Raw genomic sequence first — 25,640 nt, 5'->3', positions numbered from 1 at the left:
CCCCTGGGGGACTTCAAACATCCAAAACATTCATTTTCCGTGGGGGCCACCCGGTGTGTGCTGCTCCCCCTCTACATTTGTCCTGGAAACAGGCCTCGCCTCAGGCCAAACTCCTCCCCCGCTGCTTGCTTCGGGCTCGATGCCCCTGGTCCTGCGACCATGGGGCTCCCCACCGGCTCCAAACTGGCTCGACCTGGCGCCCGTCCCTCAGGCCCCAACAGTCGAAGAAATCCCGACCGGCAAAACAACGGCGAAACTCCCGGAAAACGCCAAAATGTCCAACAGAAAACAGACTTAAGAAGCCTTTAAGATCAAATTGAAAATCTCAGCTTCAGTTCTGTGCATTAAGTTTACAAATAAGTTACGGTTGTTTTTTTATCCAGCAAGACCAGTGTAAACTATTTACATTAAAATATCAGCTTTGAATGAAAGTAGTGCAGATTAGTTTATATTATCTTCAGTCTGCTTCCTGGCCACTCTGCTCCTGCACTGTACACCTTGGGGTTGAAATCTACCTTACAATAGTGACTACTCTTCAACAACACTTAGTTGCCTCTAAAACACTTTGGGACACTCTAGAGGCCATGAAATGGGCTGTATAAATCCATGGCCAAAATCTTCCGGCTGTTCACGCAGGGATCTTCTGGTCCTGTCAATGGCACAATCCCGCCGCGGGTTTCCCGCAAGCGAGGAGTGCATTCAACGGGAATGCCCGTTGACCATGGCATGACCAGAAAATCCCACTGCTGGCCAGTGGCGGACCCCCTCCACCACAGCGAAACACATGGAAAATCCCACCCAAGTCTCTTTTCCATCTTTTCAACCTTGTTTGTGTTTGTACTTCTGTCCAATGTAATCCCACAACCACAGTGTCTCTAGTAAATGAGTCCAAATGTAGGGTATTGGAAACATACATAGAAAATAGACGCAAGAGGAGGCCATTCAGCCCTTCAAGCCCGCTCCGCCATTGATTATGATCATGGCTAATCAGCAAGTTCAATACCCTGGTCCCGTCTTCCCCCATATCTGTTGATCCATTTAGCCCCATGAGCTATATCTAATTCCTTCTTGAAATTATGCACATTCCCACTCACTCAGCCTGTCCAATTTCCGCTGTAGCATCTCTGCATTCTCCTCACAGCTCACCCTCCCACCCAACTTTATATCATCTGCAAATTTAGAGATGCTACATTTAGTTCCATTGTCGAAATCATTAATATATAATGTGAATTGTTAGGGTCCGAGCACAGATCCCTGTGGTACCCCAATAGTACCTGCCATCCACTCGGTAAAAGACCTATTTATTCCAATGTTTTGCTTCCTAGTCTGCTAACCAGCTTTCTATCAATCTCAAGACACTACCCACAAGCCCATCCGCTTTAACTTTACATGTAATCTGCTTTTTGAGACCTTGTTTAAAGCCTTCTGAAAGTCTAAATAAACCACATCTCCGGTTCTCCTTAGTCAACTCTACTAGTTACATCTTCAAAGAATTCCAGTAGATTTGTCAAGCATGATTTCCCTTTTGTAAATCCATGCTGACTTTGTCTGATCATTCCACTGTTTTCCAAATGCTGTGCATGAAATCCTTGATAATGGACTCTAGCAACTTCCCTACTACCAAGATTACTTACTGGTCTATAGTTTCTTCTTTTCTCTCTAACTCCCTTTTTGAATAGCAGGGTTATATTAGCGACCCTCCAATCTGTAGGAATCATTTCAGAGTCCAAAGAATCTTGGAAAATGATCACTAGTGGATCTACTATTTCTAGGGCTACTTCCATTAGTACTCTACGAGGAAGATTATCAGGCCCTGGAGATTTATCCACCTTCAATCCCATTCATTTCCCCCAAGCCATTTCTCTACTAATACTAATTTCCTTCAGCTCCTCACTAAATCTTGTGTTTCTCAGAACTTCTGGTACATTATTCATATCTTCCTTTGTGAAGATGGATACTTTGGGAGGAAACAATACTTCTGGTCTAAACTTTGGGCAGGATTCTCTCAGCCCACACCGAGTCGCTGAGAATCGCTGGGCCAGGCACGAATTGCGTGACGACGCCCCAGCGCTGGTCCGTCAATTCTCCAGTGAGCGCTCTATGCGCCCCCCCCCCCGGCAACTCTCCGCCTGGGCCGAGTGGCCACCCAGAAAAGCCCGAGTCCCACCGCCACCGTTCACATCTGGTCTTACCCGGCGGGACCTCGGCATCCATCCTGTCTGGGGCGGCCTGGTGGGGGGGGAGGGGAGGGGGGTTGGGGGGTCCGACCCTGGGGGGGGGGGGGGGTGCACCATGGCTTGGCCCGCAATCGGGGCCTACTGGTCGGTGGGCCGGCCTCTCATTGTGGGGGCGTCTTTTGCTCTGCGCGGGTCCCTGTAGCCCTACACCATGTTGCATTGGGGCCGGCACAGAGAAGGAGGCCACCACGCATGCACGCATTTGGGCCGGTCGTAGCGCGCATGCGCAGACCCGCAACGCCCATTTGACGCTGGTATCGGCAGCTGGAGTGATATAGGTCTCTCCAGTGCCATGCTGGCCTCCTGTAGGGCAAAGGATCGCTACACATAGCGGTCCAATGATGCCGTTATTAAACTCTCCGGTTTTTACGATGGCGTCAACACTCTGCCTTCAGTTGGGGAGAATCCCGCCCTGTATGTCTGTATAATGAGAAGTTTCCTTGCCCTGTTACCTATTAGGAAATTAATTTTAATATATTTGAAGAGCTAGTCCTGTTCATGTGACATAAGGTTAGGTGATTTGATTCCTTTTTAGATTGCTGCTTGCTTGCATGTCATTTCCTACCTTGAAATCTGTGATTTAAATAATGTTAAAATGCTTTGTGACAATCTTAAATCTGTTCAGAAAAAGAAAATGCTGAAAAAGCATTCAGCGAAAACAGTACTAAATACAATTAGTACTTTTCTCAATTTTGCCTGAATGATTGAAAGGCAATGATACATTTTTTCAAGGAAGGCCACTTTTGAATAAAGTTTATAATTCAATTTGTCTGTTTGTGTGAGTTTCGCCCCCAAAACCCAAAGATGTTCTGGGTAGGTGGATTGGCCACGCTAAATTGCCCCTTAATTGGAAAAAATTGATTGTGTACTCTAAATTGTTTATTTTTTTTTAATTCAATTTGTCTAATGGATTGGGATAAGTTGTAAAATATTTTATTTTCTGATAATAAGATAGACTATTGCAGATTTCTCTAGCCGACAGGAAGTTCTTGAATCTCCCATTACTGGACTTAAATGTTTACATAGACCAGTACAATCCCTTGACCTGTAATCAGGTTGTTCCAAAATAACTGCATTTGACTCTGACTCTCCTTCAATGATTTTGACACATATGCAGTTTTTATTTATTTGGAATGTTATGCAAGCCGTGTTAGCAGTTGAATATTTTACTAGTTCTAAGCTCTCCATTGCCATTCTGCAATGGTCTAAGTAGCTGTGGTTGCAGAAATTCAATAAATCTGATCTTGACAATGAATAGGGGCGGGTCTCTGATAATTAGCAGTCTTTAAAATTGAGCCAATTGAGCTTTCATCCTAGCACTTGACATTTGATGGTCGGAATGTAAAGAATCAAGCATAAAGATATCCCAAAAAGTGTTACTAAAAGAATCTGCAGAGAACGAGGTCACTTACTGCAGCGACAGACAGGTCTTGTCTAGCCAATAGATGATGGAATCTCAATACAGAGATATTGCCATTAGCTGTGACTGATTTAGGATCTTGTTAGTTATTTTTATAACTTTGGGGGATGTCTATTAAATCCTTTTCAATCATTTTACAATGAAAATTCTGTTCTCTTTGGGCTCTGTACTTTCAAAGCTGTGGAATGGAGTTGTAACTTCATGTATTGCAATGGTCAGGATTTACACAGAACTCTACCATATTTTCTGCTGAGCCAGATCCCTGCCTGTGATGAAGGGAATTGTAGGTCAGGGCTGTGGAGGATTGCATTTGCTTCAACTGCTTGTTGACATATCTTTACTGTCTGAACATGATGTTTATAGCCTTTATAAATATGAAATATTGCAGACCTTGAACTCTGTGGCACTCAATTAATGCCATAATTACAAAATTGCACAGGTCTTTGGGGAAGGGGTGATTCGTAATGTGAGTGTGAAAGTCCTGCAGCGTTATTAGAACTGCAGGCAGTGTAATTGTATGTGGCTGATATCTAAGTTCAAAGCTTGAGGCTTGACATTGAGATTGTAGGGACTGTAAATCAATTATTGACACACACACAGACAGTAGGGGTCAAAAATAAGGTTTCAAATAAATGATAAGTTGGCATTTAAAAAGGACCAGCGCTTCTCCTTTGCCACATGAAGCTAGAATAATTACTAAATATTTGTATTAAATGCTTAAGTAATTAGGAAATATATGTAGGAAGTCGAGAGTTTACATTAATGACAAAATTTAGGTGATTTTATACTTCCAATTGCGATCACTGAACAGTAACTAAGAACAGGATCCAAGGCAGGTTTGTTTTTGTCTCTGCTTAGCTCAAGGGTATAAGCTTATCCGGTTCCTCTTCTGTCACCTCAACTTAGACCAAAAGACGCAAAAAAGATAGTGAGTTAAAACTCAAACTGAATAATTCACTTTCATTCGGCACAAAATTAGGTAATCTCAAATGATACAGCAAGGGCAGCACGGTAGCATTGTGGATAGCACAATCGCTTCACAGCTCCAGGGTCCCAGGTTCGATTCCGGCTTGGGTCACTGTCTGTGCGGAGTCTGCACATCCTCCCCGTGTGTGCGTGGGTTTCCTCCGAGTGCTCCGGTTTCCTCCCACAGTCCAAAGATGTGCAGGTTAGGTGGATTGGCCATGATAAATTGCCCTTAGTGTCCAAAATTGCCCTTAGTGTTGGGTGGGGTTACTGGGTTATGGGAATAGGGTGGAGGTGTTAACCTTGGGTAGGGTGCTCTTTCCAGGAGCCGGTGCAGACTCGATGGGCCGACTCCTTCTGCACTGTAAATTCTATGTAAATTCTATGATACAGCAGTTGAGGCACAATACAATTGTCTCAGTACCCGAGAGTCTTGGAAAGGAAAAATCAGCCAGGTTCCTGTTTGTAATTGCTAACCGGTGACCTTTTCCACACGTGGGTGGTTGTGATCTTGATAGAATACAGAATTTAGCCCGATTGTGAAGCCTCTGCAATCAAATAGCTTATTGGTTTATCTAGGCTCACAATAAGATGTAATTATTTGGATAAGGTAATGAAGGATACCTGGAACCTGTATGATAGCGAGGAGTTCAAGCCTTCAGGAATGGGGAGGAGGGGGGGATATTGACAACAAAATTTGTCAGTGTATCATTCAATATTGAGGATGAACACCAAACCAAACTCCCAAACTGAAGTAATTTCAACCTTATTGTTACTCAAGTCCTGGTTCAGCCTAAAACTTAGGAGAAGTTTCCTATTACAGATTAGTTTTACATTATAAGACAGTTCAGGAAACTATTACAGCCAACCATACAGTCAACCACTCACCTCATTTTGACAAAAGTTATTCATACAAGCTGTGAATGGGGTTCCATAAATATTCTGAAAGGGAATTATTCATTTATAAAAGAGTAATATTTAAATGGAAAGGGGATAGGAAGGTGAGATTACACTAGATATGAGACAGATGGGGAGAGACGGCACAATTGTTCTCTGCAATCCCACTGGAAACTGGACTACCACATGGAAGGTTACAGCAGGTCTCAGAAAGAGACAGTAGAGGGCAGAACTTTGCAACACCATTGCAGTGGGGATGGGGCTGTAAAATGCAGAGAGCCGATCAAAAGTCCATTGATTTTGGCTGGACTGGAAAATCCCGCCGGTGGAAAGGACAGTAAAATTCCACCCTTTGTGTTCTTCAGCTAGAGGGAAAAAGTCTTGTAACGTCCTCCTCTTCTTCAAGTTCACCCCAAAGACTTAGCTACTGATAGCATCAGCCTCAATCAATGGTTCAGGTGAAGCAGTAGATCTTACCTTTGGTTGTTCCCGTCTCTTTACGATTTTGGATATCTCGTCTGGTGCTACATCGCCACAGGATTATCTGATCCCACATTTGAGCTCCGTCTGACAGTGGGAATCCTACAAAGAATTTGGTGTGCACAATGAACCCCCTCTGACTCAGTGAAATGGGTTAGGTTGGGAAAGATTCAGAGCTGTGCATAGAAGTCCTACCCTATTGGAACTCCATCCAAAGAGGAGAAACCTGCCAGATACACCACAAACACGTGGTGGGTGAATGGTTTTCGGGTTCTGATCAACGAATGGCTCTGAACAGTTTGACTCCACACGTGATTCTCTAATCATTATTTCAGTTGAATTCTCTTTGAATTGAATTATGGCCTTAAAAATAATGCCCTACTGCACTCAAACTTGTGATATATTGTAATATGCCTTTCAGGGATAGCAGTTTGCCATTACTTTAAGGAAATATTGCAACATGATTATGAGATAGAGGGAGGACTGTTGGTTCTATCTCTTCTCACACACCCTTGACCCAGAAGTGGCCAATGCCAATCTGCATCATCCAAGCTCAAGTGCAAGTTGCAGGCTCCAGGACCCAGCTTACCAGTCTATTCAGTGCCCATGTACCTGGCTTCTGCTCAACCAAAGTAATTGCTTCCTTTGAGGCCAGGACTTAGATCAAGTATGACCGTGTCAGGAAAAATATTTTGAAGAAATTCCATTCTAAAACACCCTTGCTGCTTCCACCTCCTACCTTGCTTCCTGTCACTCCCAAGATCCAGTCCTTTGCCCCTCTTTTGGCCTGCCCTTTGTCCTTTGCCTTAAAAGCTGGAACAGATGAGCTAGGTTCTATGGCTACCAAAGGATCAAAACCGCAAAACTGGCTTCAGTCATCCTAGAAGGTGAAAAGAAAAGCAGAGAAGTGAGAGACATAAAAAACAAGTAATACTTCGAGAGAGGTGGATGGGGAAAAGGAAATAAATAATATGTGAGACAGAAAAACAAACAGTAGGCTTGTAAAGAGGAAATGGGGATGATGACACTGATTTGGGAAGAAGTGACGAAAAAGGTGAGGACAAATTGTGAGATCCTGAGATAACAATCAGCAATAATAATATGAGATTTATATAGAGGCAGATGGAGAAAAAGAGTGGAAGGAAAACAGGGGCTGGTTTAGCTCACTGGGCTAATCGCTGGCTTTTAAAGCAGACCAAGCAGGCCAGCAGCACGGTTCAATTCCTGTACCAGCCTCCCCGAACAGGCGCCGGAATGTGGTGACTAGGGGCTTTTCACAGTAACTTCATTGAAGCCTACTCGTGACAATAAGTGATTTTCATTTTTCATTTAATCAGAAAGGCAAAAATTGGTAAACAGCAGTAAAAGGACAACTGAAAAGAACAGTTTGAGTGATGTCAAGGTGGTCAGTTAGTTGGTCTGCAAGAAATTATTTACACCAGACTATAAAACGTAGGATGTAACCTAGGTTTGATTTGTATGAAAACTGTTGTTACAAAATAGTTGGGTTTTCTATTGTGATTTTTAGAGCAACATAAATAATATTATCTTTTTGAGGAGGGAAAGCTTTGGTATATTTATAATTTTCTTGCTGTTATTCTGAAAAGTCTATGCGTACATGTGTGTGGGAGTGTACATATCACTGATTGAGTTCATTGACAACTGCAGAAGACAAAGAAAAATCATTGCAATGTCTTACCAAGCATAATCATGGACATCCAATGGGTACGAAACCTGAAGGAGCAGCTAACTTTCACAAGATTACAAAAATGAAATGAGGGAGGGAAAGTCGTTTTTTTAAAATTAATTTGTGTGATGTGGGCATCCCTGGCTAGGCCAGCATTTATTGCCTATTCCTAATTGTCCTTAACTGGTGAACTGCCTTCTTGAACCGCTTCAGTCCGTGTGGTGTAGTAATATTGTGTAGCTTAGTTAATATAAAATGATGCTCAATTTTGGCCATTTAAGGTAAGCACAAGAATGTGCCATGCACCATTGTGTAGAGATGATAACTGATCACTGAAGGCCACTGTTATATCATGAATGAGCCTATTGTGGCACTTCAATACATGAGACAATGCAGCACATCATGCTGGGTAGATGTAAACATCACAGCAGTGAACTTTAATTTTACACGCTTTCATTTATATTGGTTCTGTATGTTTTTGTGTTTTTTATCATTCTAATTTTATATAGATTTTGAGATAATACCCTTCTTAAGACAGAATGATGGTGTAGAATTGAACCTTGATGAGGTTGCGACTAGCACAAGAAAACCTTAAGCTTGTCTCACTTGACATATTTGAAAGTATGTGCTGTTGTGTCGGAGGAACTATCCCTAACTAGGTAATGATTGAGAAGTTTGCTGAGAAAGATTACAGTATGGCCAGTGTAAGAAGAGAAATCTTGGTACAATAAGGAAAATTCCTTCGAGCTTGAAGTTGTGGCACATTGCACATCGACTTTGCATCTAACCATTCCACATGACAGTGACATTGAAGTGCCAATTTTAACAATGCCTGCCCACTGGAAACTAGGCAGCTGAGCACTTCAAATAACCCCATGGAGCAATTCCACACCAATCCTCCTGACTTCCTGTGAATTCTAATCCTAAATTGTTTTTCTGAGCTGGCATGATAAAAAAATTGGTGTGTTTTCAGCCGAAGGACACATAAAATATGACAATTGTTAGTCCACCAACTTTCTATCCACCCCAGACCTGGTTCCCATAAAAGAGTGGTCAGGTGGGTGCTGAAATCAGCAGCACGTCAATCTTCAAAAAAAATTGGCAATTGCGCTTGTTAATAAGCCAAATATCATGTTGTCCTTGCCATATTACAATTGCCGTGGGCAAGTAGGTGAGAGTGACAACTCTTTTCTTAAAATGCAACAATTTAATAAGTGGAATGGAGGTCAGGGGGAGGGTTCTGCATCTTTTTAGGAGCATCCACCCCAAGATGATACCCAGTTTTTTTCCCCTCCTGGTCTGAAAGTCCAAACCCCCCCCTCCCCCCCCCCCATTCCCCCCCACCCCCCCATCCGCCCGTCCTCACTCACCCCTTTGTGCTCCTCCCGAGGCAGCCTGATCATTTGCCATGCAAAAATATCCATTGCTCTCATTCCAATGTCTGGTTGCATTCTTGGCAGTCCTCGCTAGTTCTGGTGTGGGTGGGACTGTTAGCGCTGCCGGCCAGCTCTCGATGGTATTGAGGTGAGTGTCCCATTCTGAGCTTGGTTAGGCAGCTTCCAGTGCTTTATTGCTATGGAGTGGAAGTCGGTCAATTTGAAATGGTGGTTTGTAACAGTAGGCTAACAAATACACACGCCTATAAAATTCAGCGCTAGATTATTTTTCAGCCATGGGATGTGAGCATCGTGAGCCAGATGAATATTTGTTGCCCATCTCTAACTGCTGTTGAAAAGTGTCAGTGAAACACCTTCTTGAACTGCTACAGTCCATGTGAAGGTGCACCCACAATGTTGTTAGGGCGGACATTGCATGATTTTGACCCAGTGACTGTGAAGTAATGGTGATGAGTTTGGGTGGTATGTTAGGATTCCCATAGAGATCGATAACTTTTAAAAAGATAACTTTAACAGAAGGAACTTTAACGGAAGGATCATGTGACAAATTAAAGCATTTGCTTGTTTGTTCGCTGTCACCATAGCCTTAATAAGGTTGTTGGCTTTGCCTTGCTTCTTCTCTGGCTAACTTCAAAAATCCCTCGAATCTTCATCTCAATGTTATCTACACATCTGATTTTTCTTCTTCCTCTTCTGTTTTTACTCTCAATCTCTACTTGCATTGTTGTCAGGACAAAACTGTGAGGTCTTTGTTTCCAATGTTTGTACTTGACTATCTTTCTCTTCCTAACTGTACTAAGCAAAGCTTGATTCTTGAATGAACTCGCACAGAGTTAATGTTCCACATCAATAACCTTTCATCAGAATGGTCAGATGGAAACTACTTTTACAAGTTGCCTTTCAACTCATTTTTAATAATAAACAGGAGTAGACTTATTCTGTTATTTTTTTTGGCTACTGCTGAATGAGCCTTTATTAACACAATACTGAAGCCAGATCTCATTACAGACAGGGAGCTTGACACTATACGTGACAAGGATTGCTACTAAATACAATCTCATAAAATAAAAATGCTTTATGGGTGATAGTATTAGAGCTATTAAAAAACAAGTATTTGTTTATCATGCTCCATAAACTGACAAAGAGAAGTGTATTTATCTTACTACAATTATAAAGTCCTTTCTAGGGTCTTAACTATACATTAAATATTCCAACGCCCTAGATAAGGGGCTGGTTTAGCACAGTGGGCTAAACAGCTGGCTTGTAATGCAATGAAAATGAAAAATGAAATGAAAATCGCTTATTGTCACAAGTAGGCTTCAATGAAGTTACTGTGAAAAGCCCCTAGTCGCCACATTCCAGCGCCTGTTCGGGGAGGCTGGTACGGGAATTGAACCGTGCTGCTGGCCTGCCTTGGTCTGCTTTAAAAGCCAGCGATTTAGCCCAGTGGGCTAAACCAGCCCCTACAGAACAAAGCCAGCAGCGCAGATTCAATTCCCGTACCGGCCTCCCTGAACAGGCGCCGGAATGTGGCAACTAGGGGCTTTTCACAGTAACTTCATTGAAGCCTACTTGTGACAATAAGCGATTATTATTATTATTATTATAAGGAGAAAATACAGTTTATTTCAGGATGTGAAACACTAACAAATAAAATACCACTGTGAGGGGCATGTCAACCCAAACAAATGTGTGATAGTATGCCTAATAATTAAAGAATTTTACCTGCAATTTAAATTCTGAATTTTGAAACAAATGAGGGTAATGTTACCTTTAGGAGACATTATAATATGGGAAAAACTCAGGCAGCTAAATTGATATCACATATTTATGCTAGCAACTAAAGGCAAAATTACCCCAAATGTACGTTCATGAAATGAAAAGAAGTGGAGGAATAAAACCTCTTGATGTCATTATATTTAAATTTTTTTCAAAGGAGGTTCATCAATAGGCTTGGGGAAGTGAAGGGGAATGCAAAGAAACAGTTCAGACTAAAATTGTGGCTCATTTTAAAAAAAAGCTAGTTTACATCAATCTGTTCAGTTATTTTGTAACATAATTCAGAAATGAAAAATGTGGGAATGTGTTAGTTGAGAACTAATTCAAGTGCAAAAATGCATGGAAGCATAGGTATAGTAATGTGTGGTCTGACTGAGAAAAGTTACAGGATGCAATTTCTGCTGGACGACATGTATATTAAATTGGTATTACTCAGGGGCAGCACGGTCGCACCCTGGTTAGCACTGTTGCGTCACAGCTCCAGGGTCCCAGGTTCGATTCCTGGCTTGGGTCTGTGAGGAGTCTGAATGTTCTCCCTGTGTCTGCGTGGGTTTCCTCCAGGTGCTCCGGTTTCCTCCCACAGTCCAAAGATGTGCAGGTTAGGTGGATTGGCCGTGCTAAATTGCCCTTAAGTGTCCAAAAAGGTTAGGTGGAGTTACTGGGTTACGGGGAGAGGGTGGAGGTGTGGGCTTTCCAAGGATCAGTGCAGACTCGATGGGCCGAATGGCCTCCTGCTGCCTTGTAAATTCTATGAGTCCATCCATACGGCAGTGTGGCAATCAAATGGTTCTAATGAAGTCTTTGTTGTGCATTGTTTGATCAATCCTCCGAACTTACATTTCACACTTCTCCTAATTGTGAATCAATATAAGGCAGAGCAATTAAATACTTGACTGTCCTTTGTACCTGCTCAAATATATTAGAAGAAATGGTTGTTTGATTTTAAATTTATTATAGCCATAATAGTATTCTTATGTTTGAACAGTTGTCCGAAACATCAAACGGCACAACATTGTCCTGAAGAGGGAGTTGGGTGAAGGAGCCTTTGGCAAAGTGTTTCTTGCTGAATGTCATAACCTCTGCACAGAAGAAGACAAAACTTTGGTGGCAGTGAAGGTATAAAACTATAGAATTTCAATTACTAATTTATGGCTCGATTCAGAGCTCCTTGTGATAAATTCTTGTCTATCTTTCAGCCTCAGTTATCTTTTAAGTTGGGCTGTGTAGGACTAATGCAATGTCAAAAGAGCACGATACATGATCTCACCCTTAGATTTAAAAATATGGCCTGGTTTCATATGGCAGTGACAGTAGACCGGCTCGGCAAAACTGTCCATGGCAAATATAGGAACCTGATAACAGTGGATGCAAACACAGTCGATTCCACTTAGTTGACTACTTTCTATGTGAATATTTGTCGACTGAATGGAAATTGAAAACCAGGCCCACTTGATATCTCTGCATATTGTATGCATTCCTGCTTACTGTATGCCTTTTGTTGAACATTCCTGTTAAATTAATAATTTATTGTGTAGATTACAAATTGCACCATGGTCATTGCTCAAATAATGGTTTCTTTTTCAGTTGTATCTCACACAATTTGTTATACAGACACTTTGAACTTTAAACAAAAGTGAAACATCCATAATATTTCACTGTTTGAAGTAGTTTAACAGCATCTTCTTAAAAAACATAGGGCCGGATTCTCCGTTTGCGAGATTATGGGCGGGATTCTCGTAATATCGTAATCGGCGATTGGGCGGAGAATCCCTATTTACAACCGAATCGGGGGCGGTGCCTGTGTTTGGATGTTCCGCCCCCTCCAAAACGATGTCATAGAGGAGTACACCACACGACATTGGGACGGCCTCAAGACATTATCTGTAGGCCCTCCACCGATGCTCCGCCCCCGATGGGCCGAGTTCCTGATGGCGCGTGACACGTGTGCTCTCAGTTTTCATGAACCTGGTGTGGTGGCTGTGGAAGGTGTCCAGCGGTGCCACAATTCGTGGAGGAAGCCGTGCTGCTGGCCGTGGGGGCTTCGGCGAGGGCTTGGGGGACTGGCGGGGAGGGGGTGGCACTATCTGGCAGGTCGGGTTCATGCGCGGCCAGCGCCATGTTGTATGGCACGGCCGCTGCAGGTCATTAGCGTGCGCATGCGCAGCCACAGATATGGCAATTCTCTAGCCATTTATATCGGGAAGGCCGTGCATTTTACCTGGTGTGGTTGCTAGCCCCTTACCGGCCGGCGGATTGGTGCTGGGGCCTCGCCAATTTTTTTGTCGTAAAACCAGACTCTTCCTCCGGACATAGCCTCAAAATTGAACAATCCAGCCCTATGTTCTCCCGCTGGAGCTGAATTGCAACCTGTTTACGATCCACCTGGGAGTGCAAACTGGTAAGCATTTCAGTGTTCCACACCATGCAAATTTCCCGGGTATCCTAGCATCGGACCACCCCATAGTGAGATTCCACAGCTGGCCATCCCCCCCGCACTGCAAATCGGCCCCAGACGCTTGCAGGTAATGGGTCTCTAGGAAGCAGACACAGGTCACAGCTGTTCTCTCCTTTGAGGAGTGGATATGTGGTGCTACAAGGTTACAGCTGTAATTCTTCTCACTGCCCCTGTCTGGACTGCTCTCTAGCTTATAGATAAGGGCTCATTTCTGGGGGGGGAAGGGTGGGCGGTCTGTGTGGAAGTGCGTTGTCTGTGGGGTGGGTCCCTTTAGGCAGGAGGACTTGGGGGGGAGGGGTTCCCCTATTACAGTGGTCCCTGGGAGGGGGTGGGTGACATAGGGGGTGTCATGTAGAGGAGGCATGAGCAGGCAGTGCATTATTGGGGAGAGGTGGTGGCCCTCGGATGGTCTCTAACAACTTGGCTCTGGCGTGGTGGACCTCATGGTGGGCCAAGGGGCCACACTGGTAGAGACCAAAAGTCCATGCCCATGTGACCCCTGGCCACAGGGATCGGAGAATCAAGGGAGTCTGGAACATAGGGCCTGGGCCTGCTAAATAGATGCAAATAGGCCATTATATCCATTTGCATTTATTTCCATGCTCCTGCTGGGTGCGGCGTGGACTTCATTCCCACCACCAGCAGGGGGCCAGAGCATCGAGTTTGAATAGCCGCCTGCTGTCGGTCCCGACTTTCCCCCCATCAGGGAACGCATTCGAGCATCCTGGGACAGAGAATCGCGCCCATAGTTTCTAATCTTCCATGTGAATTCTAATGTGCTATATTCTGGAAATGAAGCAAGCAAATTATTGACGAAACGGAATTTGTCTGCGGTGTACTGTATGGAGACAATGTGGACGGAGGACTATTGTGGAATTGTCAGCAGTGTACCGTAGGAAAACACAAAGGAGTTTTGGAGATTATACCATGGATCTTACATATAGTAGTTTATGATGTGTGGCCAAGAAATCAAGGTGCCACTGCTGGAACAATTTAACTCTTTTTTTCAAAAATTGCATTTAAAAATAAGAGCACCATGTTGTGTGGTGTATAATAACACATTGGAATAGTATTGAACTACAGAAGCAAGCCAGATATAAATAGGTTAAATACAGCACATTGTTGACACTGGAGTTCATGGAGTTATTTTGCAGTACATGATAATGTGCAATGTCACTTTGGCTCAGTTGGGAGCATTCTTGCCTGTGTCAGAAGTTTGTATTCAATCTCTTGGCTGGTGCTCATTACTGAGTGCTGCATTGTAGCCGGTGCTGTTCTTCAGAGGAAATGTTAAACTGAGGGCTTGTCAACCCAGTCTGGTGGTTCAGGCAATTGCTAAATGTCCCATTGCACTGAGGAACTGCATCAAGAAAAACAGAAGGTTGTGGCTTTTTCCCTCAGCCAATATTACTGACAACTGATAAACTGGTTGGTTATTCATCATACTTCATCATGCTGCTGTTTAAGGGATCTTGCTGCATGTTAGATGGTTGGTACATTTGTCGAGCATTAACTGTTTTCTTTTTGTTGTTTATTGGGTGTTTCTGAGAGATTTGGTAAGGGCAATATAAAATAGTTTGTCTGCCATTCATTTAACTCAAACGTCTCTAGGTTGTGTATCCTTTCGTTGCGATTTAATGTTTGTTTAGAAGTAACCTATGCTTTAAGGATCTATCTTAGAACACACACTATTCCAATATAATAGTGATCAGAGTAAAAGTTGCATTGTTTTTGTACCATAAGATAAGGTCCAATACATTAACACCCAGCCAAAACAGCACTCCTGAGTAACAGTATGTTTGATACCTGTGGCAATATAATTGAATTTATATACAAAGACTAGTTCTCAATCTTAACTGAGGTATCAGCAAAATGTATCAATTAAAACCATTCAAATTTGCCTCCTATTAGTAAAACAAATGGTACCTTTAGTCGATGGCTTTGGGTAGATACCTCAACCTATCCATCCTCTCAGATAGAAAATGGTACAGGGGCACAAGGACCTGCAAAGTCTACATTGGATGTAGAGATTGAGTTTTCAAGAAGAAACTTGACAAGCTGCCTTGACTGTTGAGCACTCACCAGTGCCAAATCCTTAAATTACGTTTTCATTAGGTTGCCTGTAGTTACACCTTAAGATACAAAAGAAAACAAAGCTGAAAAACACATTTGAAAAATCTTTTGTTATTTCAACAACACAGACATTGAAAGAAGCCAGTGACAATGCACGCAAGGACTTTCATCGTGAAGCAGAGCTCTTGACCAATCTGCAGTATGAACACATTGTGACATTCTATGGTGTGTGCGTGGAAGGTGACCCACTCATTATGGTATTTGAATACATGAAGCATGGAGACCTCAACAAATTTCTCAGGTTGGTTCAGAAAACTGCAAGTTTCTATGTTGTTACTACTCTGTTAAAATTTTAAGTGCTGAAAACCGACTCCAAATAGGAACAGCAAAAGCAAAGTACCGTGGATGCTGGAAATCTGGGGGGGATGGGGGGGGGGGGGGGGGTGACATAACCAGGTCCACGCCCTCGTTTGCCATTCATTTAGGCATCTTCCGGCATGAATCATTACTGCTCTCCAGCACTGGAGATGATCATGCCGGTGGTGCGGAAGCCAGTGTAGCCCCAGGTAGTCAATGGTATGGCAGGGCAGTGACCTGGCACCACCAACCTGGCAGTGCCAGGGTCAGGCCTCCGCAGAACCCCATTGGCCGGGGGAGAGGGGCGAGCAGAAGAAGGCTGCGACAGGCAGAGTGAGGAAGAATATTCCATACCACTAATTTCCTGCCTTGACAAGGTCATTGAACATCCTGCACTCCTGTATCCAGGGACTGCTGACCTTGCCTGCCATTTTGAACTGCATGTGTTTATGTTCCAAAGCTGCATTTTTCCTTTTGTCTGTGGGGAACAGAATCTCCCTGCAGCAACCTCTCCAGATGCATCACTGAAGTGTGGTGCTGCCTTGCCAAGTTGATACTCCATACCTTGCAGGTTTTGACTCTCAAAAGATCTTTGCCATCTTTTAACTCTAACCCTCTCAAGGCCCCTTTCAATAAATGAGCTGAAATAAACTGATGTGAGTCCTTCCATACTTGCTTGCTCTAATTGGTCAGGGAACCTGGAAGTCAGATACATATGGGTAAAAAGTCATTGAGAAGCACACTACTGAAAAGCCTGGCTTGCTGATGCACTGCAGGCTTCCCCTGCTGTGAGTAGGTCTCCAAGCTAAGATTCAGCTCACCCTTACAGGTCAAGGGTGAACAGTGGAATTAATAAAAAAGATATTGGGATAATAATGCAGCAATGTGCAGTTGCATTACCAATTGGCAAACATAACAGGCTTCACATGATGACACATATTCCCACATCAGACCTCAGTATACGGCTCTTCCCTATAAAATTTCTGTTTTCTCTAACAACTAATATAAAAACTGATCTTTGGTGATTGCACAGACAATTGAGCACAGTAGCACAGTGGTTAGCACAATAGCTGCACAGCTCCAGCGTCCCAGGTTCAATTCCCGGCTTGGGTCACTGTCTGTGAGGAGTCTGCACGTTCTCCCCATTTCTGCACAATGGGTTTCTTCCGGGTGCTCCGGTTTCCTCCCACAGTCTAAAGATGTGCAGGTTAGGTGGATTGACCATGATAAATTGCCTTTAGTGACCAAAAATGTTAGGCTGGATTACAGGGATAGGGTGGAGGCAAGGGCTTGGGTGCTCTTTCCAAGAGCCGGTGCAGACTCGATGGGCCAAATGGCCTCCTTCTGCACTATAAATTCTATGATTCTATGATGACCTGTTTTACACACTGCTCGATTTTGCTTATCATTAATAGGGTGTAAAATGGGCTGCCAATTTATTATCACGGTTTTTGTGCTATGGATAAATGCCCTTAGTTTCTACTAACTACAGCCATCCTAATTACTGGCAAAAAACATTTGAATAGATTCTTTGGATTATCTTTATAACCCATAACAAAATGTTGATGAGAGAGGGGATGGCTTAGATTTCAGAGCATTCTCCCTTAAAGTAAACATTTTCTAAACTGCCTTTCATTGCAGACTAGTATTCATAGTGTCACCATTCCTAATACCATAACTTAAGAGATATACTGGAACAAAATTAATTATGGTCCAATTTTAGGCACATACCAGTAGCACACCATGTTAAGTTCCGAAGGTATCACTGTAATAAGAATTGCAATGAGGAAGCAGTCTTGACTTCTTCCAGTTTATTGTGCCCACCAATCACTAGTCCATCAAGGCACCACAGTGCCACTTGTATCCCCTTTATATATGTGCGCACTGTATCAAAAAATAAGTCAATTAAACAATAAAAACTCCAATTCTAACTTAAGCACTGGGAAACATTAACTCTTTCCAGACAGATCCCCCCTCTTAAAAGGAAAAAAGTAGCTTCAAAATAAATTACCATAACATAAATGTATTTAGTTTCTTTTCTACAACAACATCTTTGAATAGCCCCTTTTTTCATTAGACAGTCAGATAATTGGTAACTGTTGTCAACCTACTTGATCTTGTCAAGCCCCCTGTTTTCTCGCATCTGTTCTAGTCTCGCTTTGTCAATGTTTGGTCTCTTTTCATTGTCACATTTTGCAGAGTGGACATTCTCCCAAAGAGACTTATTTGTCTATGTGACACTCTGTAGCTACTGGGCAGGATTCTCCGTTGGCCGACGCCAGAATTGCGAAACGCGGTTGGGCGAAGAATCGATTTTGACACCAAAATCGTTTTTTTTTCATTTAGAGTACCCAATTATTTATTCTTCCAATTCAGGGGCAATTTAGCGTGGCCAATTCACCTATCCTGCACATCTTTTGGTTGTGGGGGTGAGACCCAGGCAGACGTGGGGAGAATATGCAAACTCCACACAGACAGTGACCCAGAACCGGGATCGAACTTGGGACCTCGGCGCCGTGAGGCAGCAATGCTAACCACTGTACCACCGTGCTGCCGTCTGTATTATATTTCTTGACCTTGTTAAGTTGTGCCCTTTATCCTGCCTTGTATCTCATTCTGGGCGTCTACCTCTTGACCTCCCCCTCCTATTATGAGATGTCCTTGCAACAGTCCTTGGTCTCTTCCTATGGGCGTTTGTTCTGTCAGACCTGACTCACACTACAGAGGCCATTCAGTGGCCCAACTTGGTGGCAGAACGAGGCCATTGAATCTTGCAAGAAGGCTCTTGCGAGATTTGTAACACTCGAAACGTCTTGTGATATTTAACAAAATCTCACAAGACATTGCCATTAGGCTAATTTACTTTTGCCAGATTGTCTCGGTGTCTGGGACCTAATTGCTGTGCTGAGGATACCTCACCAGGGCGCTGTGTAGTACTGGCCCAAACAAAAATGGATCAGTCGTAATGGCACCTGGGGGGTCTCCCAGGTCATTAGAGACCGCTGAGTGGTTGGGAATAGGGCAGGGTGACACCCAGGTACTTTGGCACTGCCAACTTGGATGTCAGGTTGGCACTGCCAGAGAATGGCCCAGGGGAGCTTTATCAGGTAACAGGGAGGTGAGGGAGTGTTCCCGGTGGCCACCCCAAGGTTGGGGGAGGAGGGGAATATTGCAAACAGGGAGGGGGGGGGGGGCTGAAAGGGAGAGGGAAAACAGTTCGGGGCACCCTTCCAAAATGGTGCCCTGATCTGCAAGGAGCCTTTCCTGCTGTCCTTGGCAGTAGGAAATGACTTAAGTGCAGCATCGGCGGAGGGAAATGTCTCAAGGCCAAAGAAAAGACAGCAAAATGCCGTTGAATAGTGGAGTGTTTCTGGAGCTGCACCCGCTGGTAAACACCCTCTCCTGCCTTCTCCCGAACAGCCTGGTTTCCACGTTGAAAAATGATTGTTTTAACATCTGTGTCTCTGACCTTTCCATGACATTTCCATTCCCTCTCTTTTTAGTATACCATGTTTCCTTGTTTGAAAATAATTTCTGATGGCTGTATATTGTGCCTCGAAGCTCCCTGACTACTTTCTGAGGTTTCTGTTTTAAGGAATGCTCTTCTGCCCATGTGCAGCATATTCAATTACCCAGAAAAGGTGGAGTTAATTGTGCCCCCTCCCTCCCCCCCTAGCTGGAGGATGATCATTCATGACTGAAGGAATTTTGGAATTGCTACCTTACCAACTGATAAGAACTGTAACCTCCAACCATCTGTAGTGAATTATTTGCGTAGCCATGTTAAAGCCAAAGTTAATTTACAACTTGGCCTAAATGCCACAATTTTATGAGCACAGTAAGAAGTCTTACAACACCAGGTTAAAGTCCAACAGGTTTGTTTCAAACACGAGCTTTCGGAGCACGGCTCCTTCTTCAGGTGAATGAAGGAGCCTTCTTCACGGCTCCTTCTTCACCTGAAGAAGGAGCCGTGCTCCGAAAGCTCGTGTTTGAAACAAACCTGTTGGACTTTAACCTGGTGTTGTAAGACTTCTTACTGTGCTCACCCCAGTCCAACGCCGGCATCTCCACATCACAATTTTATGAAGCATTTCATCTATCACAACATGATTTCCTTTGCACCCCCCTTTATTGATTGGGCTTTCTGCAGCTGAATTCATACGCTGGCTCAACATGGCGAAAGGCTAGCACCGATTAAAGTTAGTCTGCACTACGTAAAGCCAACCAGCTTCTCTTAAAATGAAAGTAGTGGGACCAGGTGTCTGAAGTAATTCTGGAACTAATTCTGATGTCGAAGAAAGAAAGCTTAAAGATATTCTAGAACTGTAGTGGTGGCCTTGGTCAAGAAGGTGTAGAAAAGAAAGAGCCAGTAGGCTGCTCTTGGGTGGGAAGAAAATAAGGCCCGTGACTGCATGAAGCGCAGGGTCCACTGGTGAAGGTGGCAGTGTTTGTATGTTTCTTGATTTCAATTATTCAGTGTTTTGAGCCTGCAATAAGAAAAAAAGGACTCTTGAGAGGCAGAGGATCTCTAAAATGGGGGCAATAACCAGCTTACTGCTCATGACATCACCCCTCTCTCACTGGACATCACAGCCTAGACATCGTAATTGCACTGCTAATTGGCCCCCTTCTCATTGGGTATCTGCTCACTTGCCATCCAACACTTAATACTTGATTCAATGTGCTGATATGGAGATGAGGTGGGTATTACGATCCTGGTTGGTGTTATAACTGGATAGGAAGAAACCAGAATGGAATGCTAGCTCAAAAGACTGTTATAGAACATGGAGGAACAGAGATACAGGACTGCTAATTAGTTTTAACAAGAAAAAACATTTATTAAATATTTAAAAATTGGATTTTGATACAATGGGCAGGACTCGCCACAGTTGGGAAACGCGATCGGGCAGAGAGTCGGACGTGAGGCGAAAACCGTGGCTGGCGCGGGCGCCTGACAGAATGCCATGCTCCGGTGCCTCGACAACGATGTCAATGCGTTCTACTCCGCATGTACAGTAAAGGCCGCTGGCATATCATTAATGGGCCTGACCCGGTATTCTTTGGGACTCCCGTCATGCTTCGCCTCCGCCAAGAGGAATGACGGCGAGTTTCACTTGTAGTTTTAAAGATTGGTAACAGGCGTTGTGGCTTTTGAGAGAGAGTGAGGGGGTACAAAAAAGTGTCCAATATTGCCATAGTATTCTGACAGTTGTGCTGTTGGCTGGGGGCTTCTGTGAGGGTCGAAGGGAGTAGCGGGGGCAGCCAAAAGGTGGGCCATGATGTTGGGATGGACAGTCATGGACCACTATTGCCGCAGCCACAGGTCATATAGGTGACCCCCTAAGCCACCCCCTAGGTATCCTCTGGCCTCAGTCGATCCATCAACGGGATGGGCACGCTCTAGTGCAACAAGTGCCATTTGTTGGCTGGAATAAGTGTTTGTGGAGAGTGGAGTGCTAATATGCGGCTGCTGCTTGTCAGCCTCTCGAGTGGCAATCCCAACCCCGGCGAATGGGACACTGTTTTTCATTGGTACCACTTGTGTTCCACGTGGCAACAGTGCTAGCCCATTCAAAGTTATGGAATTGTTCCGGGACCACTGCCAATCTTGCTGTCGTAGAAGTCCACTGATTCTGTCCCGTCATCAACTCTAATCTCTGAAATCGAGAATCCTGCACAATATGCTTTAACGTATCTTTACAATTATACACAGATTTTAGGATTAACATGGATTACAAAGTACATCTTAATCTACAAAGATCGCATTAAAACAAAGTCCCTTTTAAGCACACAAGACGACATGGGCAAATACATCCTCCAATCTGACCCCCAAGTGAATGTTTGCGGATATCTTCTCCGAATTCCCCCAGATGATTGTCACATGAGAGTTTCCAAACTCCACTCCGAAAAACACGCTTTAAAGTCTTATCTCATAATTATGCTTTTCTTCAGCGGTTTTCATTCTGAAATTCAGACCAGATTTTCCAAATTGCACTTTTAAACAAAGCTTCTGCTCCACTTGTAACAGCTAATCCAATCCAGGAATTTACACCACCTTTTGTTTAGATTTCCCTCATCTTAACTCCATAGTTATTTCAACTCACATTCCAAAGGCTGTTGTAAAACCTCACAAGCTTCAAAACAACTTCAGATATATTTCCTACTTCTCAGCTCTGTCTGTCATTCCTAAAAAGTTGGCTTTTCTAGTACTTTTAACCTCAGCCGTCTTGGAAACTTTTCTTCATTTCTCCAGTTTCCTTAACTATCTGTTCTTTAGATCTTTGCACTTGTTTGCTTAACTATTAATCCATGGTATGGCTTTTCTTCTAGCAAAACTGAGAGAGTTGTTCCCTCTCTAGCCTTTTAAACAAACTGCTTCGGGCAGAACTGTGAAATTTCTCTCACTACCCATCTCTAACTTCTTACAAATTCAGGTCAAACTAAAACTTAATAGCGTCTCTACCTTACAAGGCCCCAGTTGTGAAGCAACATCCACATGCTTATGCTTTTTATTTATTCTTCATGCTGTAGCCTTCTCTAAGCACAATAGAAACATAGTTGGACCTTAACCAACCCACACACATACAAACGCCTTTGTCCAGCAGGAATTTAACTATAAGTTTTACCTTTCTAAGCACATAAATATGAAATTAAACCCGCTTAAAATTATACCTTATTTTTAATATTGGATCAAGCAAACTGCTCACTCTACACTCCTCCTCCCTCACCCCACTGAAAACCATAATATCCAACTATGATTATGTTTCTGAAGAGTCTGTTCTTGGACAGTAAGCTTGAAGAAGCTTTTCAATTTGACAGGCAAGGGTAATTCCTTGCATTACGTTAACTAAAATTCTAGAAAGCCGTAAATTTGAAATGTTTGCTTTTTTGTTGGTCCCTTGGGTTCTTTTGTAAACGTATGCCTTTCCAAATAGCTTTTTGATGCCTCATGTGAGACTTTGATTGCCCGAACATTCTAATGGTCAGCGTACTGGCACTCCTAGCACTCAATCAGAAGTTTCTATAACTTGAGTCTACAACCTAAGATGACACTTCAGTGCAGGACTGAAGGGCTATTTCTTTGTTAGAGATGCTTTCTTTACATCATTAAACAGAGGCCAGAGGTGACATAACAAATTCTGTTGCACTATTTGAAATCAAGCAGGAAATTCCCCCAATGTCCTGGGTAACAATCATTCCTCAACCAACACTATAGAGGCAGAATAATTGGTGATTTAATATATTCCTCTGCACAAATCAACAACTGCCTTCAATGAATACAGTTCAAAAATAATTTGTTGACTGTGGGATATCCAAAAGATGTGAAAACTTTTATACATTCAAATGCTTTATTCCCTCATGTTCGCAGCATTTATTTACTTATTTAATGACTTAGAAAGCCCCCTCCACCACTGAAAAATTCAGTGAGAGGATCGTTTTTTTAATCAGATTTTATTGCAACATTAAATAAAACCTGCTTTTTTTGAAACATCTATAGTGTCATTTATTCGTAGGAAACTCTAGGATGTCAGAAGGTTGCCATTCTTCAACAGATACTGCTCTTAAGTATTAAAACAGATGTGCTTGAAAGAGGAATGATGTGACCTTGCGGTTTCATTCTCTAATGTGCTTTTTGTTCTTACCAGTTCTTCAATTTTGATTCTGCCAGTAAAATGCTGCTCCTGACCCTATCATAGCCCTGAATCAAGCATGGGCAATGAGCTAAATGTCAGAGGAGAAAGGAAGAGTAGCTCCTTCTCCTATTAGAAATCAGGGCAGCATTTAGCCAAGTGGGCAGAAAGGCATCAACCCCACCAACACTGAGGTCAATGGCGGTGAGGAGGTGGGGGGTGAACAGCAGTAATGTTGCAGTTAAAGGTAAAACATTCCAATAACTGGAGTTATACTTGGCACATTGGAAGCTGGCTTTGTTAATGAAAGCAAAATCATTATAATCCTAGAACCTTGTTGCTAGAGTTCCTCAGGACAATGTCCTTCCCATCACCATCATCTTGAGTTGCTTCATCAATAACCTCTGTCGTATCAGGAGTAAAGCTATTCATTGATGAGTCCACCATGTTCAGCTCTATTTGCAACTACTCTGACAATGGAGCCACGCCTGCTATCTAGGCTTCTGCTGACAGAATATAAAACATTGTTGGCTAAAATTAAAGTTCATGGAATTGAAGCCCAATAAAATTATAAAGAGCATTGAAATATTGAGTGGTTAAACTGAGGCATATGGATTTCAATGTAAATAAGTGTGGCATCATCCATTTTGGACCAAAAAGGATGCATCTGAATATTATTTAAATGGTGAAAGTCTAGGAGCAGTGGAGGTCCAAAGAGATTTTAGGTGTCCATGTACAGAAATCATAAAATATAGCAATCAAGTATAAAATATAATCAAAACTGGAATGAAACATTAGCCTTTATAACTCATTGTCATGTGTGCTGTGTCTGAAGGCAGGTCCATGGATCATTGTCTGTTGATGCTTCATCATTAACTGTTTTCTTGGCAGTGGTGGTTTGCCTTCCACATTCAGGAGCAGGGTAGGGAGACAGATCCCAGTTCTACCTCAACCACAATGGAAATTGAACCTGCGCTGTTGGCATTAGTCTGAAACACAGATTACCTATGGAACTACTGTCTTTTTTTCACAATAACTTCATTGCAGTGTTAATGTAAGCCTACTTGACAATATTAAGGTTATAATAAGATTATCTGAACTAACCAGCTCCAGGGCTGGTTTTGCACATTGGGCTAAATAGCTGGCTTGTAATGCAGAACAAGGCAGCAGCGCGGGTTCAATTCCCGTACCAGCCTCCCCGAACAGGCGCCGGAATGTGGCGACTAGGGGATTTTCATAGTAACTTCATTGAAGCCTACTTGTGACAATAAGTGATTATTATTATTATTACAAGGGTTAGGTTACGTATAAACGTTGCACAAACTAGGCTTGTACTCTTGTTAAGGGGTGATTTACACTATAAGACCATAAGATATAGGATCAGAATTAGGCCATTTGGCCCATCAAGTCTGCTCCTCCATTCGATCACAGCTGAACTGTTCCTCAGCCCCATTCTCCTGTCTTCTCCCCATAACCCCTGATCTCCATATTCATTAAGAAATCCCCTTATTAATCAAGAACATCAGATTTGTGTTTGAGCTTGTTGCTCTATTTTGTGGCTATAAATATAGCGGTTAATAAGGTTGCCTTTCTTAATCTTAATTATGAATATGCTTTCAGAGTCGCCAGGTATCTCTTGATACCAGCACAAGGTTCAACTGAATACCGATCAAACAGCCAATACACCAGTTAGTTAGTTCAAAGTCAATGCTACTTTATTTACACACAGTATGATTTACTCATGCACAATAACACTACAGGCTAAACTATGTCTATCGCTAACACCTAGACTTAACTTCGGGTGCCCATTTAAGTCAGAGGAACAATGGCCGTTGTTCGCATCTGAGGCTGTTGGGTTCGAAGAAGTAGCAGGAGTATAGCTATGGTCGTCCGCCTGGTAGTGATCGTTGAACTTGAACTTACTTGCTTCTAGTGGTGCAGGTGGAGGGGTCTCTCCCGTTGAGAGCCGATTCCAAGAGAGCGAACACATGGCGGAGGTTCCTTCTTACACTCGGGGGGGGGGGGGGGGGGGGGGGGGGGGGGGGGGGGGGTGGAGCTTAGCACGCTTTGGGGGGGGGGGGGGAGCTTAGCGCGCTTTTAGGCGGGCCTTAAACTTGGTCCCAATTAATTGGGCGGCTTCTCGATCACCGCCATCGATCTGAGCCAATAAAGGGGCGGGTGCCCTGATGGCTGGGCGTGTCCTAAGTGGCCGTTGGCCTTGCTTTGTGTGTATCTTCTTGCTGAGGTAGTGGCACCAGAAT

At 43.3% G+C, this 25,640-nt stretch overlaps 1 protein-coding gene across 3 annotated transcripts in view; it reads left to right on the top strand.

Moving 5' to 3' along the window:
- The window catches only part of ntrk2a (neurotrophic tyrosine kinase, receptor, type 2a), a 309,915-nt gene that overhangs the window by 206,414 nt on the left and 77,861 nt on the right, over window positions 1-25,640 (top strand). For all 3 annotated transcript variants that reach the window (XM_038804846.1, XM_038804848.1, XM_038804847.1), the window contains 2 exons: window positions 11,849-11,979; window positions 15,520-15,692. In XM_038804846.1, coding sequence (XP_038660774.1) covers window positions 11,849-11,979; window positions 15,520-15,692 — 304 coding nt within the window. The remainder of the gene's footprint in view (window positions 1-11,848; window positions 11,980-15,519; window positions 15,693-25,640) is intronic.

The sequence above is a fragment of the Scyliorhinus canicula genome, chromosome 8, assembly GCF_902713615.1.
Source record: "Scyliorhinus canicula chromosome 8, sScyCan1.1, whole genome shotgun sequence".
Lineage (NCBI taxonomy): Eukaryota > Metazoa > Chordata > Chondrichthyes > Carcharhiniformes > Scyliorhinidae > Scyliorhinus > Scyliorhinus canicula.
This window is presented reverse-complemented; position numbering and strand designations above follow the sequence as displayed.